Raw genomic sequence first — 22,239 nt, forward strand, 5'->3', positions numbered from 1 at the left:
TCCTGGCTATTATAAACAGTGCTGCGATGAACATTGGGGTACACGTGTCTCTTTCCCTTCTGGTTTCCTCAGTGTGTATGCCCAGCAGTGGGATTGCTGGATCATAAGGCAGTTCTATTTCCAGTTTTTTAAGGAATCTCCACACTGTTCTCCATAGTGGCTGTACTAGTTTGCATTCCCACCAACAGTGTAAGAGGGTTCCCTTTTCTCCACACCCTCTCCAGCATTTATTATTTGTAGACTTTTGGATCACAGCCATTCTGACTGGTGTGAAATGGTATCTTATAGTGGTTTTGATTTGCATTTCTCTGATAATGAGTGATGTTGAGCATCTTTTCATGTGTTTGTTAGCCATCTGTATGTCTTCTTTGGAGAAATGTCTATTTAGATCTTTGGCCCATTTTTTGATTGGGTCATTTATTTTTCTGGAGTTGAGCTGTAGGAGTTGCTTGTATATTTTTGAGATTAGTTGTTTGTCGGTTGCTTCATTTGCTATTATTTTCTTCCATTCTGAAGGCTGTCTTTTCACCTTGCTAATAGTTTCCTTTGATGTGCAGAAGCTTTTAAGTTTAATTAGGTCCCATTTGTTTATTTTTGCTTTTATTTCCAATATTCTGGGAGGTGGGTCATAGAGGATCCTGCTGTGATGTATGTCAGAGAGTGTTTTGCCTATGTTCTCCTCTAGGAGTTTTATAGTTTTATATAGTTTTATATGATTTTTTTTTTCTTACGAGTTTATCCATGATAAAAAGCATTTAAAAAAACATGTATTGAGACATATGTATGTGTTACACGTCATGATATTTAGGCCAAGTTAATTGACACGTAGGGTTGTCTTAGTAATTTGAGGATTAAAATAATACTGGATATATAAAGGTAATGTATAGGTGCACAAATATACTTTTTATGTCATCATGAATACACAATCATATAAGTGAGGTTTCTGTGATGACTTAGGTTATTCTGGTGGCTTTTGGTCAGCACCTTGAAATTGAGTTATGCTGGTTTGGTACCTTTGATTGAGGGTCAGCATTTGACTTATGGTTTTTATAGGCATCACCTGACCTGGCCATAACAAAACAGCAAACCAAAACCAATATGAACTTGAGTACTGCAGAAAAATGTGTCTTACGGAAGTTGCTCATTTGTTTGATTTCAGAGCTTCGTGATTTTGTCTCTTGATAAAACTTTTTCTTCTGCAGCAGTGTTTTCTAAGCCGTGACCCACAAAGCATTATTTTCCTGCATTGTTAATATGGATTCAACTATGACAGCTTATCTACCGCAGGACTTCTCAGAGCCTTTGACAGAACAAATGTAGCCTGTGATGCTTTTAAAGTGAGATATAGTATCTGATGTTTCCCAAGCTTATTTCATTTTACCAGCTGCGTCTCCCACCACTACTGTCTCCCATGGAAGATAATGTGGAAGATGATACTCTAGCATTTTTATATGTAGTTTTTCATTTACCGTCTTAGCAGACCTGAGAAACAGAAGCAACTCTGTTGTCCCTTTTTGGATGAGGGAGGCTCTAAGAACCACTGGAGCTCAGGTTGGCACCTAGACTTAGGTGTCCTAGTAGCTCACCCATCTTTTGTCTCTGTTGATGCTTTCAGTTCAGGTCAGAGACACTTGTCACGTATGGCGGGCAGGGGAGGAGGGTTATGTGGCTGCGTGCTGATCTGATGTTTCTCTGTCCCTCGGATGGTCCACAGGGCTCTGTGGTCTCCTAATTCTAGGGAGGCTTCCCTAATTCTAGCAAGTGGATGATGCGATTGAGGGAGTTAATTCTCATGTGGTTTATATAAAGTAATGGTCTAGGCAGCCCCACCCCCTCACCCTCGCCCAGGTGTGCTGTAAGTAGGAACGTTACCTGAATACTCAACCGGGTTCGCTTGTTTTTACTTCCCGGGTTTCACCCGATGGTACTATGTCATGTTTTGCTCTTTTTATAGAAAGAAATTCAAGCCATGAGTCAGTGCAGCCATCCCAACGTAGTGACCTATTACACCTCTTTTGTGGTAAAAGACGAACTTTGGCTGGTCATGAAATTACTAAGTGGAGGTAAGTGGGTTTTTTCATTATTTGCTTGTTTTTTTCTTTTTTTTCCTTTTGTGTGAGTCAGTATATTGAATAAGATTTCAGATTTGATCCCCTTCCTCCTGTATTTAAAAGTTTTCTTGGTTCATTATTTGCCTAGAGAGTAAAGTCTGGATTGCTTCATGTTCATATTCAAAGCCTTCCATAATTCAGCGTAACTCCTGGACTATCTGTGTCCTCTTCTACCTCAGCCTTCTTGGCGTGGGTGAGACTTCCCAAAAGTCTTCTGCTGTCTGAGGTCTCTATGCTGCTCCTCAGCCCTGGATGTCAGTCTGTCCTTCTCCATGTGCTCATGTCCTGCAAGATCTCATCATCTTTGTCTCTTCAGAAAAGTTAACCAGGCCTTTCTCTTTTAAAGCATTCATTTTTAACATTATTCAAATCTTTCACACCTTGTAAGATAACAAGTTATTTCACTGCTGTTTGTTAAAAGGTCTGTGCTGATGGAAATGTGTGCTGTGCTCTCCATTTTCTTCTGGTGGATCGAGTATTTGACATGTGGCTAGTGTTACTGAGGGACTGAATTTCTATTCAATTTTAATCAACTTTATTTAAATAACCTCAGGTGGCCAGTGGCTACGGTATTGGACAGGGTATTTTCAGATTGTGGGTTTCATGAAGGAACACGTGGGAAAGGAAAGGGAACTTTATCTTTCCAGCCTCAGATCACGGAAGTTAAAAAAGCCACAGACAAGAGTCAGACATGACTGAGCGACTGAACTGAATGTAATTTGTAAGACACTTTCCCATGCCCATATTTTTTTTTTTCCCTTTCATCTTCTAGCCTCACTCTTTGATAGGGAAGGATCATCATCACGGTTAGTTTCCTTGAATGCTTTCTCCATGGTTAGATCCCTTGCAAGGTGATTTATTGCCTTATTTCATGTAATCCGGGCAACACCCTCGAATGGCAGGTGTCATCATCCGCATTTTTCAGAAAGTACACAAGAGCCCAAGAGAATTAGACAGCTTGCCCAAGGTCACACACGTCATAAGTGTTGACGCTGGGAGCTGTGGACCTACAAGCCACACTGCCCTAAAAGTATCATCACCTTCATTGTACAGAGCTGAAAACTGGAGCTGAGAAAGCGCAAGCATACCCAACACCCAGCATCCCTTCCTCCCTGTATATCTGTCTTTCTGAGATATGAAGTATATTACGAGCAGGGGAGAACGTAGGGTAGCGTCTGGATGCAGTGAGAACGGACAGAGTGGGGCTGATACTGTGGAGGCCACTTTTATTTGCAAGCCCAGTTCAGCTAAGGCTGAATCAGGGAAACATCTCAATTTTTATTTTTTTTTAAGAAGAAACTGTCTTGGATCCAGCAAGGCCCTGCCATGAGATGATGAAGGCATTGTAATTGCCTCGGGTTTGCTTGTGTAAGTCTCGGTAGGGAGCCTGGGAGAACTTAGTTCGGTTCTGTTCCCAGTCTTGTCAGTCCTGTTAGTCATTGTTTCCTCGAGTGCCGACTCTGGTTTTTAATTAAAAAGGAAAGGAGGAAAAGGAAGCCTTTGGAGCTGACTGCAGTGTTGAGCCTCAGGACTGCGTCTTGGTTCTGCTGAGGGTGGTGCTTTATCAATGATGACCTTAACCAGGTCTCTTCCTGTGGGGTCCACTAACGAAGGAAACAAGAAATTCTGGTAACCTGGGACCTTGCAGGTTTTACTTCCTCTCTTTATTTTTAATCCCAATTACTTTTTGTAAGCTTGAAAGTATCCCCTGTGCCCTTCCTTGTGGACTGGATAGAAAATTTCATTGTCTTTTTAAAGGAATTAAATTTAGCCTTCCCAGGCTTTAGGTAAGAGGAACAAGTTTTAAACAGGTTTCCACAGGTAAGGGGAATGTGGGCAGACATGGCCCACTTTTCTTTCAGCAGTCCAGAAATGCATGGGTGTGTGCGTGCTAAGTCCCTTCACTCATGTCTGCCTCTTTGCAACCCCGTGAACTGTAGCCCACCAGGCTCCTCTGTCCAAGGGATTCTCCAGGCAAGAGTACTGGAGTGGGTTGCTGTGCCCTCCTCCAGGGGATCTTCCCAACCCAGGGATCGAATCAGAGTTTCTTATGTCTCCTGCATTGGCAGGTCTGTTCTTTACCAATAGTGCCACCTGGGAAGCCCCAGAAATGCATCCATGCCTGGTATGATATATCCCTATAAGATTAAAAAATAAAATGTTTTTGGAAATGTTATTTCTAAATAATCCAAAAATCCAAGAGTCAGCCAATAAAGAGATATTTTGTTTCTCTCAGTGGGGGGGGGGGGGGGGGGGGGGGGGAAGAACTCTGCATTTGTTTTCTTCTATACTGTTTTATCACATCAGATCTCTTAATGAAGGGCAGGTGGCTAGTCTGCTGTAGTAATACCTGATGGGGAAACTCAATCCTCCTAGTTAATCAGAGAGAGCTTGGAGCCAAACTCAGGTCCTGAGGTGAGCTATTTGGTAACTCTTCAGAAATGTTGAACCCCCAGGTAATTATGGCTCTTAAAATGCCCAGGAGGTTTAGAATATTAATTCACATGTGTTGAAATATGAATTCAGAGTGCCAAGGATACTAATCTGTGTAGAGTAACAAAGTAGTGTGCATTCATTTCTTTATTATTAAACTCAGTGCATCAGTGTCAAGTAAATGGAATAAAGATTGCCTCTTAGAGTCACAGAAAGAAGTCTTCTCGTCACAAGCAGGGGTCTCTAGAAGCAGTGTACTTTCTTCTCGCTTCTGCTACCTGTGTCTTAGGGGTTACAGAAGAACTGTGCTCCTTTCTCTCAGCAGTTCCCTGCTGTCTTTTCCCCTGGCTTCCTGTTCCTTTCTTTTTCTGCATAGACATCCTGAACCTCCTTTTAATCTGTAACCAATTGCATGTCTTGGGGAAAGGGACTAACTGCAGTGGTCATGCGCAGGCTTCTGCTTCTTGACCCAGAACCTGTCTCATTTAAGTTCAGCAGGTTGTGGGCTTGCAGACTTGGATTTAATGTTTTTCTGGCCATGGGCTGCCATGCAGTTGTTTGTATGCCTTGGGAATATTTGTGCTAAATAAACAACAACAACAAAATATTTTGATGTTCTAATTTAGTTTTTTAAATAGGGAGCCCTGTTCTGGAAAGATCATAAAGGTGCTTATACAATTGTTTAATTCTTCTGTCTGTCCACTTAGGTTCAATGTTGGATATCATAAAATACATTGTCAATCGAGGAGAACACAAGAACGGGGTTCTGGAAGAGGCAATAATAGCAACAATTCTTAAAGAAGTTTTGGAAGGCTTAGACTATCTACACAGAAACGGTCAGATTCACAGGTATGGCTTCTGCAGAGGTGTTTCAATTCAGCTGTCCATAGCTTCAGTCCTAGTTAGTAGAGAATGTTAAGGAAACACACCTCACAGTTAAGTATTGATATATGTCTAACTTGCATGTGTATGCTCAGTCGTTAAGTTGTGACTGTCTCTTGGCAACCCCATGGACTGAAGCCCACAAGCCTCCCCTATCCATATGATTTTCAAGGCAAGAGTACTGGAGTGAGTTGCCATTACCTTCTCCAGGGGATCTTCCCAACCCAGGGGTTGAACCCATGCTTGCTGAGTCTCCGATTCTTTACCACTGAGCCACCTAGGAAGCCTCATTTCTAACTTAGGTCGGCATCTCTAGCTTTATAACGCAGGCAAGAGTATTCCAAACATGTAATATGTTAATTATTTTTGACATGGTGGTGGGAGAGGAGGAGAGGCACTAATTTCATCTCTTCTGTGACATACAGTGCTAATTCTTTACACAGCGAAATAGCATAGAATGCGAGCACTTGATGTTTCAAATGGGTTAGTGTTACTTGGGCTCTTAGAAATAGTTGCAAATAAACCACCATTAACCATAATACTAATATTTGTAATTCCCCGGCCTTGAACCATGAGTGAACTATATGGTTTATGATATTTACTATGTCTTTTAATGATTAGAAAAATATTACTTTAGAAATCAAACTTGTAAATTGTCATTTTTCTTAAGTGTTAAGGCTACTGAGCACAACTTTTATATAGTGAAGAAATATAGACTATTAGAATTAGTATTTGTAATCAGGATCTCCCCAGAGAAGAGACTGATCAAATCCGTTGTCTAAGAGTCTGATGGGTTTGATTTGAAATTGTACCACAGACAAATTTAAGTTGAAGTAAAGCAGTTTTACATAGACTGGGCTTTAATTCTTGATAAAATGATAGTATTGTGAGTATGTGGACAGTCTCTAATTCTGTAACATAAAGTATCTACTCACTGTTTTAATTAAATCTGGATAATAGTATCACAAAAACTAAGTGTTATAATATAAAACCCTAACCATCCTTCAGGAGCAAACTATAAAATCACAGTGTGCCCTTGTAACTTTTTAAATTTGTTTTACAAATATTATATTTGTAAAATAATAATTATGTCAAACAGCTAAATTATATGATATGTTTTAAAATCTCCCTGAGTGAATTAATGCAATATATTGTCTGTACTCTAGCATTAAATTCTGTCTTTTTCCTAATAGGGATTTGAAAGCTGGTAATATTCTTCTGGGTGAAGATGGTTCAGTACAAATAGCAGGTAAAGCTGACGAAGATAAAGCATTCTCTGCTTGTTTATGGACGTGTTACAACTTCAAAGAATGTAGAGTCCTTCCTAAGAAATGAATAATGCATGTAGTCTTTTTTCTTTTTTAACTTGATGTATAGTTGATGTATAATATTATGTAAGTTGCAGACATACAGTGTAGTGCTCCACAGTTTTAAAAGTTAGTATTCCATTTGTAGTTATTATAAAATTCTGGCTACGTTCCCTGTGTTGGATAGATGTCCTTGTAGCTTGTTTTGTGCATGGTGGTTTGTGCCTCTTACACCGCCCCTCCCTACTTCCCTCTCCTTATTGGTAACCACTAGTTTGCTCTCTCTGTAAGTCTGCTTCTCTTCAGTTATATTCACTAGCTTGTTTTATTTTTTAGATTCTGCATACAAGTGATACCATACAGATGTTGTCTTTCTCTGACTTACTTCCCGTTTATTGTAATGCCCTCCGGGTCCACCCAATGTTGTTAAAAATGGCAACATTCTTTCATTCTTTTGAGTGGCTGAGTAGAATTCCATTGTAGGTACCCCAGTATTTGGGCTGCCTTATTATTGAATGTTTGGATCTGAGGTATAACATGTTTTCCTATTGTTTTGATAGATCTTTGTTAGATCTTCCTATAAATTGCTGTTTTAGAACACAGCCTTTTAATAAAGGACAATTTTAATTTTATTTTCTACCTTCCAGATTGAATAATGGTGATATTTATATAAATGCAAGAAGCACTTTGGGAAGTTTTTTTGAATGAGTTTGAAAGTTTAAAACACCGTACACATTAATTTTAAGCCCTTTATTTCTCAAGCGATGGCTGAAAGATTTGTGAATTCTTGAAACCTAGGGCTTAATTTACTCTCAAATTTGACCCTTCATTTCGATTCTTGACAGTTGATGGGGCCTGGCAGTGTAGTAAAGATCAAATGAGAGCATTGACAGGAGCCTTCTCCATGCAGAACCTCTCATTTTGTTAATGCTCCTAGAATAACTTGAAAGGCCTGGGATAAAATGTAGCCATGTGCATATCCACTCTTGTTTTATCCCCCTTCTGTGAAGGGCTGTCTCAGCAATCCTCTCAACCAGCAGCACTTTGGGCATTTTTGGCTCCACAGTCCCCTCTCTGTACTAGACTGTCCGTGTCATTACAGGATGTTCAGCCTTCTGGCTTCCAGGCATGACATGTCACTAGCAGCACATCCTAGCAATATCCGTGGTGACAATCAGTCACCGACCTGGCTTGTGTTATTGAAAAAATGTTGAAAACATTTAGTTAGTCTGATCTGCTTCTATTTGAGTTGGATGGGAAGAGTCTTACCTTCTAGGATAGGTTTAAAGTCTTTGCATATCTAGTTATTAGAATGAAATTGATGGCAGTCCTTGGTCCCACTCTTGTTTCTAGACAGATCTGAGGATCTGGGGATATTATTCAAAAAGTGAGAGGTCAGCAGAAAACAAACATACCCCCAACACAAAGGATGAGCATTGAGTCATCTCTTTGATTCATTGTGCCCCTTCTCTGGGTACCAGAGGACCGGTCAGGTGATGTCCCAGCTATATAGTGAGCACGATGCTGACCTTAGGCTCTGCGTTTAGTTAGATACACTTACAGAGACTATTACCAAGTTTTTTTTGTTTTTTGTTTTTTAAAGAAAGATGTTTTGAAAATATAAAAGGGAAACTGAGGATTTGTTTGAGATCAGATGTTTCTTCCTTAGGGAAGTAATAATGGCGATGTTATCTTTTATTAGTCTTCTCTTTTGAAAAGATTAATTTAGTCGAGTTTAAGACCACCGGGAAGGCACGCAGTGTGTCAGTCAAGCACAAAGGCTTTGGAATCAAGCAGGCCTGATTTAATACCGCTGTACAACCTGGGGCAAATCACTGCATCTCTAAGCCTCAGTTTCCACATCTGTGAGACCGTGATGATATTGCCTGTCATTCTCAAAGACAGGGACTTCCTGTGCAGCTACTAAATGGTAGGATTCAAGCCCCTATAAGTGCAATACAGTAGGTTTTGGAAAGTTACAGAGTATTCTAGGTGTCTCCACCCAGAGATGTCAGTTTGCAAAATGGGGAGGTATTTCTGTATAAACATTTTTTGTTAAGTTGTCTAAAAAGATCCTGGAAGAAAGGACCTTAATCTTTAAGACTCCAGTGAATTGGTAAGAATTTTTAATTTAAAAGAAATACACACATTTATATATCATTTTGTACTCATGATTTTGTATTCTCTGTTTTAAAGAGGATCTTTCAAATTGTCTAAACTTTATGCCCCGTGAAACCTGGATCCACCCCTGCTTACTGTTTTGGCAGTAAGTAAATAAATGTGAGAAATGGTTAGTGTGACCCTCAAAATGGGCAATCGACAGAAAAAAGACAGTATAGGCTTATTTATTGTGGTAGCAAAAGATTAGGAACAGCTGAGGTGTCCTGGTTAAGTCGGTTTATGGTATATCTATACTATGGAAGACCCACCGATGGAGAATGAGAAGTTCTCTGTACACCAATGGGGGAAAATCACTGGGTTACGTGGTTAAGTGAACACAAGGTGAAATACTTTGTATATAATATGCCACCTTTTGTGAAAGAAGTAGAAATAAGAATATCTCTGTATATTTCTGCAAAGAAGTATTAGAAGTATAATGGCAGTGGGGGTGGTAGAGTATATACCTTTTAAAACATTCTGAATTTTGAACCATGTCAATATATGACCTAGTAAAACAAATGAAAGGACTCCACAAACTTAATGAACTGTCAATAAATCAAAGCCATTTTAGAAGCCATTGTGAAAGTTATCAAACGTAGCCCAAAGTTGAGAAGAGTAGGAAGAATCCTCTGGTATGCATCACCTGGCTTCAGTACTCAGCAGTCTTTGGCCAATTCTCAATTCATCTCTCATTCCCCTCCCTGCTTTGGAGACTCTTATCATTATTGATGCTGACTTTTGTTTTTGAGCCAAGTCAGTGGTTTCTATATGCACATCTTGTCCTTCCTTTAGAGAGTGGACTTTATCCCACAGGCTAGGGGCATTATGAAGAAAAGACTTCAACTAAACAACTGAAAAAAATGTGTGAACAAAAGCTTCGAACCTTCCAGCATCAGATAGTCTAGTTGTTAAGAAGAGGATCTCTGAGATCAGCTGGCTTGGTTGAGGGCTTGCCTAGTAGCTCAGCTGGTAAAGAATCTGCTTGCAATGCAGGAGACCTGGGTTTAATTTCTGGGTTGGGAAGATCCCCTGGGGAAGGACTAGGCTACCCACTCCAGTATTCTTGGGCTTCCCTAGTGGCCCAGACAGTAAAGAATCTGCCTGCAATGTGTGAGACATGGGTTTAATCCCTGGGTTGGGAAGATCCTCTTGAGAAGGGAATGGCTACCCACTCCACTATTCTTGCCTGGAGAATTCCATGGACAGAGGAGCCTGGCAAGCTACAGTCCATGGGGTCACAAAGAGTTGGACATGACTGAGGAACTTTCACTTGGTTGAAATTCCCAGGTCAATTCTCAAGCTCTGGGACCTTGGTCAGTTCTCATGCTCAACATCTTAAAGACTCAGTTTCTTTAAAGGGAGATACAGGTATAAGCCACTTCATCTTTTTTTTTTTTTTAAAACAAGTTCATTTTCTAGACTTTTAAAATTTTATATATATGTATTTATGTATTGGCTTGGTGGGTATTCACTGCTGCAAGGGCTTTTCTCTAGTTGCAGAGAGAAGAGGCTAGTCTGTAGTTGAGATGTGCAGCCTTCTCATTGCAGTGGCTTCTCTCGTTGTGGAGCACAGACTCTAGGCACTTGGGCTTCAGTAGTTGCTGTTCCCTGGGCTCTAGAGCACAGGCTGTCTTGCCTGGAGAATCCCAGGGATGGGGGAGCCTGGTGGGCTGCCGTCTATGGGGTCGCACAGAGTCGGACACTACTGAAGCGACTTAGCAGCAGCAGCAGCAGCAAAGCACAGGCTCAGTAGTTGTGGTGCATGGGCTTAGTTGCTCTGAGTGGAATCTTCCTGGATCAGGGATCGAACTTGTGTCTCCTGCACTGGCAAATGGATTCTTTACCGCTGAACTACCAGGGAAGCCCTCTTCATCTTTTTTTCCTGAAATCAGATGAGACTCTTTGTATCCAGTGATCTTCCAACAGCTGCTGGCACATGATTGGCACGCAGGAAATAGCAGCAGCTGCCACTGCTAATCTTGTTGCTGTTACTACTGTAACTCCTACTGACAGACTTGCGCCTACCAGCCCTTCCACTGCCTGAAGATCATATGTACCTCAAATTTGTCTTGCAAGAGGTTCAGCTCTGAGGGGCTTTATGAGTTATAAAAAGGAAGTGCTTATTAATTATGGCACTTGGAAGCTAACTTATTATTACTTTTGCTGTAAGCTAATTAAAAAGTACAATGAATTTTTTCTGTTTTGTGATGAAACCATCATTTCTCACTGAGAGAGTCAAAGTGGCAGCGAACTGCTTTTGAAATGCTGAGGGGCGTCAGCCCCTGGCTTCTGCGCCACCTGGTTCTCTGCCAGTCATTCTGTCCCGGTGTTCCTGTCAGACTAATGAAGCCCAGCTCGTGCTCTGGGCCCCAGGGAGCACATTGCCCTTTTTCTTTTTTTCTCAGTTGAGATCCCCTGAGGTAAGATTTCCCGACTTTTCTTCTCCCTCTCAGGACTGGGTTTTTTTTTCCCTCACTGTGGGTGGCGGTATTGAGTGTAACCCAGCAGGTGTGTGGCAGGGACTGCTGCATTTGGAAGGGCACTTGCAGGAAGCCCCCACTTGGGCTATCATGAGGTTAAATGGATCCGTGTCTATAGTGCTTAGGACGGTGCCCAGCACATGGTGAGGAATTTGTAGACAGTCAGTCTGGGCTTTCCCCCCAGCTTTTCTGGGTGTCATTGTATGTGCGTCTCCGTGGCTCGTGTGGTGATGAAGTATGAATCTTCATGAGCTGTGGTGGGTTATCAGGCATGTGAGTGTACACTGTCTCCATCTCTGCAGCTCAGCTATAGCTTTCTAGAATTCACGTTTAATGTTCTTCATATCCTCTGACTTGAGCATAACATTGAGTTTATACAGTATTTCAAATTAAATTTTTTATTTTAACTCTCAAGATTATTGCCTTTAAAAGAAAAACATGCAGTGATTCCTTGGAAAAGCTGGCTGCTGCTGCTCTCGCCGGGTACAGGATTTAGACACTCTCAGTCAGGCAGTGGCTTGCTGTCTGAGCAAACTTGGGCCAGGGGTCCTCAGGTCTTTTGCTGGTACCTTGTGTGGGCAGGGTAGGGCAAGAGTGTGGCAAAGCTGAAGAAGACTCAGCAGCAGCAGAGCTAGACTGTCTCTTTGTTGCTGTTCAGTTCAGTTCAGCCTCTCAGTCGTGTCCGAGTCTTTGTGACCCCATGAATTGCAGCACGCCAGGCCTCCCTGTCCATCACCAACTCCTGGAGTTCACTCAAACTCATGTCCATGGAGTTGGTGATACCATCTAGCCATCTCACCCTCTGTCGTCCCCTTCTGCTCCTGCCCCCAATCCCTCCCAGCATCAGGGTCTTTTCCAATGAGTCAACTCTTCGCATGAGGTGGCCAAGGTATTGGAGTTTCAGCCTCAGCATCATTCCTTCCAAAGACCACCCAGGACTGGTCTCCTTTAGAATGGACTGGTTGGATCTCCTTGCAGTCCAAGGGACTCTCAAGAGTCTTCTCAACACCACAGTTCAAAAGCATTAATTCCAGCACCACTTGTTAAAGAGATTGTCTTTAATCCATTGTATATTCTTGCCTCCTTTGTCGAAGATAAGGATGTCCATTGTGCGTGGATTTATCTCTGGGCTTTTCTATTTATTCATTGATCATATTTCTGTCTTTGTGCCAGTACCATACTGTCTTGATAACTGTGGCTTTGTTAGTAGAGCTGAAGTCAGTTAGTTGATTCCTCCAGTTCCATTCTTCTTTCTCAAGATCGCTTTGGCTATTCGAGGTTTTTTGTATTTCCATACAAATTGTGAAATTATTTGTTCTAGCTCTGTGAAGAATACTGTTGGTAGCTTGATAGGGATTGCGTTGAATCTATAAATTGCTTTGGGTAGTATACTCATTTTCACTATATTGATTCTTCCTATCCATGAACATGGTATATTTCTCCATCTATTAGTGTCCTCTTTGATTTCTTTCACCAGTGTTTTATAGTTTTCTATATATAGGTCTTTAGTTTCTTTAGGTAGATATATTCCTAAGTATTTTATTCTTTCCGTTGCAATGGTGAATGGAATTGTTTCCTTAATTTCTCTTTCTGTTTTCTCATTATTAGTGTATAGGAATGCAAGGGATTTCTGTGTGTTGATTTTATATCCTGCAACTTTACTGTAGTCATTGATTATTTCTAGTAATTTTCTGGTGGATTCTTTAGGGTTTTCTATGTAGAGGATCATGTCATCTGCAAATAGTGAGAGTTTTACTTCTTCTTTTCCAATTTGGATTCCTTTTATTTCTTTTCTGCTCTGATTGCTGTGGCCAAAACTTCCAAAACTATGTTGAATAGTAATGGTGAAAGTGGGCACCCTTGTCTTGTTCCTGACTTTAGAGGAAATGCTTTCAATTTTTCACCATTGAGGATAATGTTTGCTGTGGGTTTGTCATATATAGCTTTTATTATGTTGAGGTATGTTCCTTCTATTCCTGCTTTCTGGAGAGTTTTTATCATAAATGGATGTTGAATTTTGTCAAAGGCTTTCTCTGCATCTATTGAGATAATCATATGGTTTTTATTTTTCAATTTGTTAATGTGGTGTATTACATTGATTGATTTGCGGATATTGAAGAATCCTTGCATCCCTGGGATAAAGCCCACTTGATCAAACTCAAAATGGATTAAAGATCTAAACGTAAGACCAGAAACTATAAAACTCCTAGAGGAGAACATAGGCAAAACACTCTCCGACATACATCACAGCAGGATCCTCTATGACCCACCTCCCAGAATATTGGAAATAAAAGCAAAAATAAACAAATGGGACCTAATTAACCTTAAAAGCTTCTGCACATCAAAGGAAACTATTAGCAAGGTGAAAAGACAGCCTTCAGAATGGGAGAAAATAATAGCAAATGAAGCAACGGACAAACAACTAATCTCAAAAATATACAAGCAACTCCTACAGCTCAACTCCAGAAAAATAAACGACCCAATCAAAAAATGGGCCAAAGAACTAAATAGACATTTCTCCAAAAAAGACATACAGATGGCTAACAAACACATGAAAAGATGCTCAACATCACTCATTATCAGAGAAATGCAAATCAAAACCACTATGAGGTACCATTTCACACCAGTCAGAATGGCTGCGATCCAAAAGTCTACAAATAATAAATGCTGGAGAGGGTGTGGAGAAAAGGGAACCCTTTTACACTGTTGGTGGGAATGCAAACTAGTACAGCCACTATGGAGAACAGTGTGGAGATTCCTTAAAAAACTGGAAATAGAACTGCCTTATGATCCAGCAACCCCACTGCTGGGCATACACACTGAGGAAACCAGAAGGGAAAGAGACACGTGTACCCCAATGTTCATCGCAGCACTGTTTATAATAGCCAAGACATGGAAGCAACCTAGATGTCCATCAGCAGATGAATGGATAAGAAAGCTGTGGTACATATACACAATGGAGTATTACTCAGCCATTAAAAAGAATACATTTGAATCAGTTCTAATGAGGTGGATGAAACTGGAGCCTATTATACAGAGTGAAGTAAGCCAGAAGGAAAAACATAAATACAGTATACTAACGCATATATATGGAATTTAGAAAGATGGTAACAATAACCCGGTGTACGAGACAGCAAAAGAGACACTGATGTATAGAACAGTCTTATGGACTCTGTGGGAGAGGGAGAGGGTGGGAAGATTTGGGAGAATGGCAATGAAACATGTAAAATATCATGTATTTCTTCAGCACTCAGCCTTCTTCACAGTCCAACTCTCACATCCATACATGACCACTGGAAAAACCATAGTCTTGACTACATGGACCTTTGTTGGCAAAGTAATGTCTCTGCTTTTGAATATGCTATCTAGGTTGGTCATAACTTTCCTTCCAAGGAGTAAATGTCTTTTAACTTCATGGCTGCAGTCACCATCTGCAGTGACTTTGGAGCCCCCCAAAATAAAAGCATGCCACTGTTTCCACTCTTTCCCCATCTGTTTGCCATGAAGTGATGGGACCAGATGCCATGATCTTGGTTTTCTGAATGTTGAGCTTTAAGTCAACTTTTTCACTCTCCTCTTTCACTTTCATCAAGAGGCTCTTTAGTTCCTCTTCACTTTTTGGACAAATAATCTACTTCTTGTACTTAAGAGTGTTTGTACTCTCTTCCCTTCATGTCTTTAAGCTCCCTAGTCTCTGTTTTCTGCAATACAAGTTAAACTGGGAGAGGTTTGCATATACTTCTTTGAATGCTGTGTTTGTTTACCTTGAGAGTATTATGAATATTTTTTAAAAGAGTTTTTTCTGCTTTTTAATAGAAACATAACATTTTTATTTAAAAAGTCACATAGTCTATGTGTATATATATATATATATATATATATAAAATATATATATATATATTTCCTTTCTCAAAACCTTTTTTTATTAGAAAAGGGAAAATGAAGGGGCCAGGTTCAGATCACTAGAAACTCTTGCCTAAGATGCAGCCAACACGTGTGGTGACTAAGGCTGGAATGCTTGGCTCCATTTCCAACAGTAGCAATTCCATGGGAATTCCATGTATTTTCAGTGAGTGTGGCTGTAAAATCAGCACCTGATCTTGTCAAGTGTTTCCTGTGTGCCAGGCCTGGTTCCATGTGCTGAGTGCGCTGACTCAGCCTCACAAAGTGGGTAGGCTGTAGTAGAGCCCCATGGGCCGATGCTCTCATTATGCTCACTTTACCCGCCAGCTGCTAAGATAGAGAGGGGAAGTAAGTGGCCCAGATTACATGTGGAATAAGTGGTAGGGTCAGGCTTCAGATTTGGGCAGTCTGGCTTCCAAGCCTGTGACCCCCTAACTGTGGGATTTCCGGGAAGAGAACCCTAAACCTGGATTTGAATGATCTCTGTTTTGGGTGGAAGACCAACAGCGATCGCTAGTGCTTCTCCCTCTTGGCGTAAATTGATTCTGTTTGGGGCTGGGAAACATATTCAGCACCTTTTCCCTCCTTGCTCACAGCATCACTGGTGAGGTTTCAGGGAATGGGAGAAGCCATCACCTTAAGTGTCATTTGGTGCAGAATTACTCATGGTAGTGACGCCACACTCTTTTCAGACTAGAAAACTTCAGGTTTCATGTAGTGAATTAAAACCTGAGGATGGCCTACTCTGGGTTTAATAGAAAATGCTTTACTTCTTAGTGTATTTTCTGTGCTCAGAAAACCTGTGTGTGTGTGTGTGTCTGTCTGTCTGTCTGTCTTCCTAGTAATAAACTTGGAGAGGATGCCTTAGTGAGTATAATAGTCTTTGCTACAATGTGATAGAAGGAGTGGTTATTTGAATGTCATGTTCTTCCCACGGCCTAGCATTTTATTTTCCCATTTGATCTCTGTCATGTAATGTCAGGAAGGGCTTAGTGCCTTGTCTGGAAAGTGACTGAGCCTGTTCATCTGGAATTAATGAGATGCTATTCTAAAACTGAAATTCGTATAAAACAGGTCCCTTTGGGGGTGGTCACTACAAGTATATTTATGTTAGGCTTTTTAAAAAATATCGACCACTGTTAAACATGAAGAATGTTGATTTAAAAATGGTTCATTTCTGAAGGGCTTTCCAGAGACATAGGACTGCGTGTGTAAGGGAGATCTCGGGAGATCTCAGGTTCGTGCCTTTTAGGTGTGCATGAGTGAGTGTGAATTTCCCATCCCTAGTTTTTCATGTTAGAGATTGAACCTGGAACCCAGTTAACTAAGGCAGCCTAGAACTTTAGAAAGTTATCCTCCCATCTGTCTCAGAGTATCTTAGCCTGTAGAAATCAAGCTTACGCCTTGGGTGTCTCACTGTCTAAGGCACAATGGTGTCACTTTGGGTAGCATCTCTGCTTGTTGGGAGGGAGATTATTTCCCTTAGTTAACCATGGAAATACATTTTCAGCTTTAGTCAGCTCCTTGAACACTGAAAACCCTATGACTAAAAACTTCCTCCAGGACAACTTGCGACTAGACTTAACTTGTTCCCAGTACTCAGGTATTATTCTCAGGGACCCAGAAAAAGGTGTGCAAGGTGGTGGAGTTTTATACCCGTAGCTGCTGGATTCCTGTGTGTTCTCTCTGTGTTCTTTGGCACTGATGAGGTGTACTTCGGTGCGAGAGAGGAGTGTTTCTCATGTTATAGCGAAGAGAAGGTGCTGCTTCAGGCAAGCTGGTTTGGGCTCCCTCGGTGCACCAGATGTAGCCCTGATTCATATGAGAGAGTTCTGAAGTCCACAAGGCATCTGAATGAGGAAATGATGATGTCACTGTGTTCATGGGTGCTTTGATTTAGAGGGTGGGCTCTGGCACCTGACTGCTGTGGCTTCAATCCTGGCCCTGTAGTCATTTAACCTCCCTGCGTCTCAGTTTCCACTTCTGTGTAATGGGAAAATACCAGAGGGCTAAAGGAGTTAACACACATTCCATGTTAGAATTAGTTAGCTCATATTGCTTTCCTATTGAAATAGGGGACACCTTTAATTATTTAAGGCATCCTAAGATCAATAACCCTATGGCAGAAAGTGAAGAGGAACTAAAAAGCCTGTTGATGAAAGTGAAAGAGGAGAGTGAAAAAGTTGGCTTAAAGCTCAACATTCAGAAAATGAAGATCATGGCATCTGGTCCCATCACTTCATGGGAAATAGATGGGGAAATAGTGTCAGACTTTATTTTTGGGGGCTCCAAAATCACTGCAGATGGTGATTGCAGCCATGAAATTAAAAGATGCTTACTCCTTGGAAGGAAAGTTATGACCAACCTAGATAGCATATTCAAAAGCAGAGACATTACTTTGCCAACAAAGGTCCGTCTAGTCAAGGCTATGGTTTTTCCAGCGGTCATGTATGGATGTGAGAGTTGGACTGTGAAGCAAGCTGAGTGCCGAAGAATTGATGCTTTTGAACTGTGGTGTTGGAGAAGACTCTTGAGAGTCCCTTGGACTGCAAGGAGATCCAACTAGTCCATCCTAAAGGAGACCAGTCCTGGGTGTTCTTTGGAAGGACTGATGCTGAGGCTGAAATTCCAATACTTTGGCCACCTCATGTGAAGAGTTGACTCATTGGAAAAGACCCTGATGCTGGGAGGGATTGGGGGCAGGAGGAGAAGGGGACGACAGAGGATGAGATGGCTGGATGGCATCACCAACTCCATGGACATGAGTTTGGGTGAACTCCGGGAGTTGGTGATGGACAGGGAGGCCTGGCATGCTGCAATTCATGGGGTTGCAAAGAATCGGACATGATTGAGCGACTGAACTGAACTGAAGATCACAGGGGGAGAAGGAAATGGCAACCCACTCCAGTGTTCTTGCCTGGAGAATCCCAGGCATGGGGAAGCCTGGTGGGCTGCTGTCTATGGGGTCGCACAGAGTTAGACATGACTGAAGTGACTTAGCAGCAGCAGCAAGATCACAGGGATGTGGCTGGGAAGGCGAGGCTGAAGGCAGCCTGTGACATCCTGCTCTAACATTTTGCTCTCCTTTTATTCTTCTTTCCATCAACATCCTCAGTGTCATCAGAGAGAAGAATCCACAGTACAGATCTGACCACTTGATTTCCTGGCATAAAGTCTAAAACTGTTGCTGAGGGAATAAAGCCCCAGCTCCCTAATGTGGCATATGAAGACTGATTTTCCAGCCTTGTCTGCCAGTGCTTTCTCTTCTTTGTGATCCCCCTTCTTTACCTGGCTCACTTCTTCTCCTTCCTGACTCAATCTGGGGCATTCTTTTCTTGAGAAAGCCCTTCCCAGCCTTTCCTCTACCACCCACATCCTCGCCACATTAAGCACCTTAGCTTCATAGTTTGAATGTGTTCTTAATACACTCCGGCTAGATTACCTGTTATGGGATAGTGAAGTCGAGTTTCTACGTCCCCTTTTTCCCTACAGACGATATGCTTACCAGCGGTAGAAACGCCATGGTGCTCATCTCAGTAACACCCAGCAGTGCCTGGCATGTGGCAGATGTTGATGAACTTTTGGCCAATGTGATCTGAGCTGTCTCGGCTGGCTTTGCACACATAAGCACCGCTCAGTGATGGGTTGCACATGTGAGTCACAGCTGAAAGTTCAAACAAGCAAGAATATATCAGCTTGACAGAGAGGAAGGTGAAGATATTTAAAATATTTAGGCATGTATACTATATATAATGCCTATTTTTTAAGGCTGAGATAGTTTGCTAACAAGCATTTTTCAGCTCTGATTTTAGATGAGCTCTGCCTTAGCCAGCTAGCAATGAAATGAGTAATTAAATCAAGAAAGAGTAGAGCTATAACATGAATTGAGAGACATGGGGCACATTATGAAAATAGAGTACAGGGCAAATGAAAATCTTTCAGAGGGGTATAAATTGTTTTATAGTGAACCAAAATATGTTTTGTGTTTCAGGAAGTTGATAGTTATGTGAATTATGGTTTAGCAAATTATGCCAAAACTCTCATTTATTCATTTTTAGGGGGGTTAAGGAAATAAAGGCGACAAATTCATGTGACTTCCTGAATTTCATGATCTTGACAGATGGTACCATTTGGTGAATTCTCTAGTGTGAACCACGTATACAATGAGTTCTGGGAACTTAGTTTTCCTTTCTATCTGTATACCATCCGGGAGAAGTACTTGGGGAGACTTTGAGCAGCGTCTCATCCTTTAACAGCTGCTAGCAGTTGTTTGAGCAACAGTCTAAGGAAATCTTACTGGCTGAACACAGTGGGGGAGAACCGCTTTGCTCTGTGCTCCTACTGGAATTTTTCCTCAGCTGTGCATATTCGGCTGCAGGGGGACCGGGCTGGGGTTGAACTTCAGCAAAGCATGTAGGAGGACCCTTCTCGCTCCCTCTCTCTCTCTTCATCCCTTCCTTTCTTCCTGCTAAAGGTCTGCACTGTCCTTATTAAATTTTTACGTATTACTGCAGGCTTACTGAGGTCTAGAAAAAAAATAGTTTTTAAAAAGTTTTAAACTTTTAATTGAAGTATAGTTGATTTACATTGCTGTGTTAGTTTCATAAATACAGCAGAGTGACTCAGTTATATATATATATATATATATTTCAGATTCTTTTCCCTTAGGTTATTACATGGTATTGAGCATAGTTCCCTGTGTTATACACTAGGTCCTTGTTGGTTATCTGTTTTATGTATAGTAATGATGATGATGTGCTGTGCTTAGTCGTGTTTGACTCTTTGCGACCCCATGGACTGTGCCTGCCAGGCTCCTTTGTTCATGGGAATTCTCCAGGCAAGAATACTAGAGTGGGTTGCCATGCCCTCCTCCAGGGGATCTTCCCAACCCAGGGTTTGAACCCAGGTTTCACACATTGCAGGCAGATTCTTTACCATCTGAGCCATCAGGGAAGCCCAGTATAGTAATATATGTACGTTAATTCTAAACTTCTCCTTTATTTCCTTCTCCCTTTCCCCTTTGGTAACCATAAGTTTGTTTTCTGTCTGTGGGCCTATTTCTTTTCATTTGTAACAATTTGTTTTTTTTTAGATTCCACATATCATATGCTATTTGTCTTTCTCTGACTTATTTCACTTAGTGTAATAATCTCCAGGTCCATCCGTGTTGCTGCAGATGGCTTTATTTCCTTCTTTTTTATGACTGAGTAATATTTCACTGTATGCATGTACCACGTCTTCTTTGTCTATCTGCTGATGAACATTTAGGTTGCTTCCACGTCTTGGCTGTTGTAAACAGTGCTGCAGTGAATGTTGGGGTGCGTGTATCTTTTTAAATTATTTATTTATTTTTATTTTTGGCTATACTGGGTCTTCTTTGCCGCATGAGCTTTTCTCTGGTCATGGAGAGTAGGGGCTCCTCTCTAGTTGTGCTGCATGAACCTCTCCTTGTGGTGGCTTCTCTTGTTTCCAAGCACAGGCTCTGGGCATGTGGGACTCAGTAGTTGGCTTGTGGGTTCTAGAACACGGGCTCAATAGTTGTGGTGCACAGGCTTAGGTGCTCTGTGGCATGTGGGATTTTCCCAGATCAGGGATCAAACCTGTGTCTCCTGCATCAGCAGCTGGATTCCCACTGAGCCATGAGGGAAGCCCACATGTATTTTTTTAAGTTATGGTTTTCTCTGGATATATGCCTAGGAGTAAGATTGCAGGATCATATAATAACTCTGTATTTTAAGGAATCCCCACACTGTTCTCCCTAGTGGCTATACCAGCTTAATTCCCACCAGCAGTGTTAGGCATCTCCCTTTTTCTCCACACCCTCTTCAGAGTTTTTAGACTGAGAGCAGAGCAGTTCAACTCAGTTTTTTGCTGGCTCATTTTTAGTTTTTTCATTGATTATTTTTGTTTCCCAGAGCCTCCATTTCTTCTAACAATCAAGGTCCTTTTCTGTTAAAAGGTGAACATTAGGTGTTTGGGCTCAGTGCCTCTGAGGCGGTTAGTTGACAGATTTTTTTTTTTTAATTAATTAATTTTTTATTGAAGGATAATTGCTTTACAGAATTTTGCTGTTTTCTGTCAAACCTTAACATGAATCAGCCATAGGTATACATGTATTCCCTCCCTTTCAAACCTCCCTCCCATCTCCCTCCCCATCCCACCCCACTAGGTTGATACAGAGCCCCTGTTTGAGGTTCCTGAGCCATATAGCAAATTCCCATTGGCTATCTATTTTACGTATGGTAATGTAAGTTTCCATGTTACTCTTTCCATACATCTCACCCTCTCCTCCCCTCTCCCCATGTCCATAGGTCTGTTTTCTGTGTCTGTTTCTCCATCACTGCCCTGTAAATAAATTCTTCAGTACCATTTTTCTAGATTCTGTATATACACATTAGAGTATGGTATTTATCTTTCTCTTTCTGACTCACTTCACTCTGTTTAATAGGTTCTAGGTTCATCCACCTCATTAGAACTGACTCAAATGCATTCCTTTTTATGGCTGAGTAATATTCCATTGTGTATATGTACCACAACTTCTTTATCCATTCATCTGTTGATGGGTATCTGGGTTGCTTCCATGTTCTGGCTATTGTAAACAGTGCTGCAGTGAACAGTGAAAGTGTGTCTCTTTCAATTTTGGTTTCTTCAGGGTATATGCCTAGCAGTGGGATTGCTGGGTCATATGGTGGTTTTATTCCTAGTTTTTTAAGAAATCTTCATACTGTCTTCCATAGTTGCTGTATCAATTTACATTCCCATGAACAATGCAAGAGCATTCCCTTTTCTCCACATCCTCTCAGCATTTATTGTTTGTGGACTTTTTGATGAGGGCCATTCTGACCAGTGTGAGGTAATACCTCATTGTAGTTTTGATTTGCATTTCTCTAATGATGAGCGATGTTGAGCATCTTTTCATGTGTTTGTTAGCCATCTGTATCTTCTTTGGAGAAATGTCTGTTT

General features: G+C 41.3%; 1 protein-coding gene across 2 annotated transcripts in view; it reads left to right on the plus strand.

Moving 5' to 3' along the window:
- STK39 (serine/threonine kinase 39) overlaps positions 1 to 22,239 on the plus strand; it is a 323,134-nt gene that overhangs the window by 85,931 nt on the left and 214,964 nt on the right. Inside the window, exons 3-5 of one of the 2 annotated variants that reach the window (NM_001434979.1) lie at positions 1,955 to 2,063; positions 5,252 to 5,393; positions 6,620 to 6,675. In NM_001434979.1, coding sequence (NP_001421908.1) covers positions 1,955 to 2,063; positions 5,252 to 5,393; positions 6,620 to 6,675 — 307 coding nt within the window. Of the gene's footprint in view, positions 1 to 1,954; positions 2,064 to 5,251; positions 5,394 to 6,619; positions 7,366 to 22,239 lie in introns of those variants that run through there. The other variant, NM_001075826.2, reaches the window with a different exon arrangement.

This window comes from Bos taurus, chromosome 2 (assembly GCF_002263795.3).
Source record: "Bos taurus isolate L1 Dominette 01449 registration number 42190680 breed Hereford chromosome 2, ARS-UCD2.0, whole genome shotgun sequence".
Classification (NCBI taxonomy): domain Eukaryota; kingdom Metazoa; phylum Chordata; class Mammalia; order Artiodactyla; family Bovidae; genus Bos; species Bos taurus.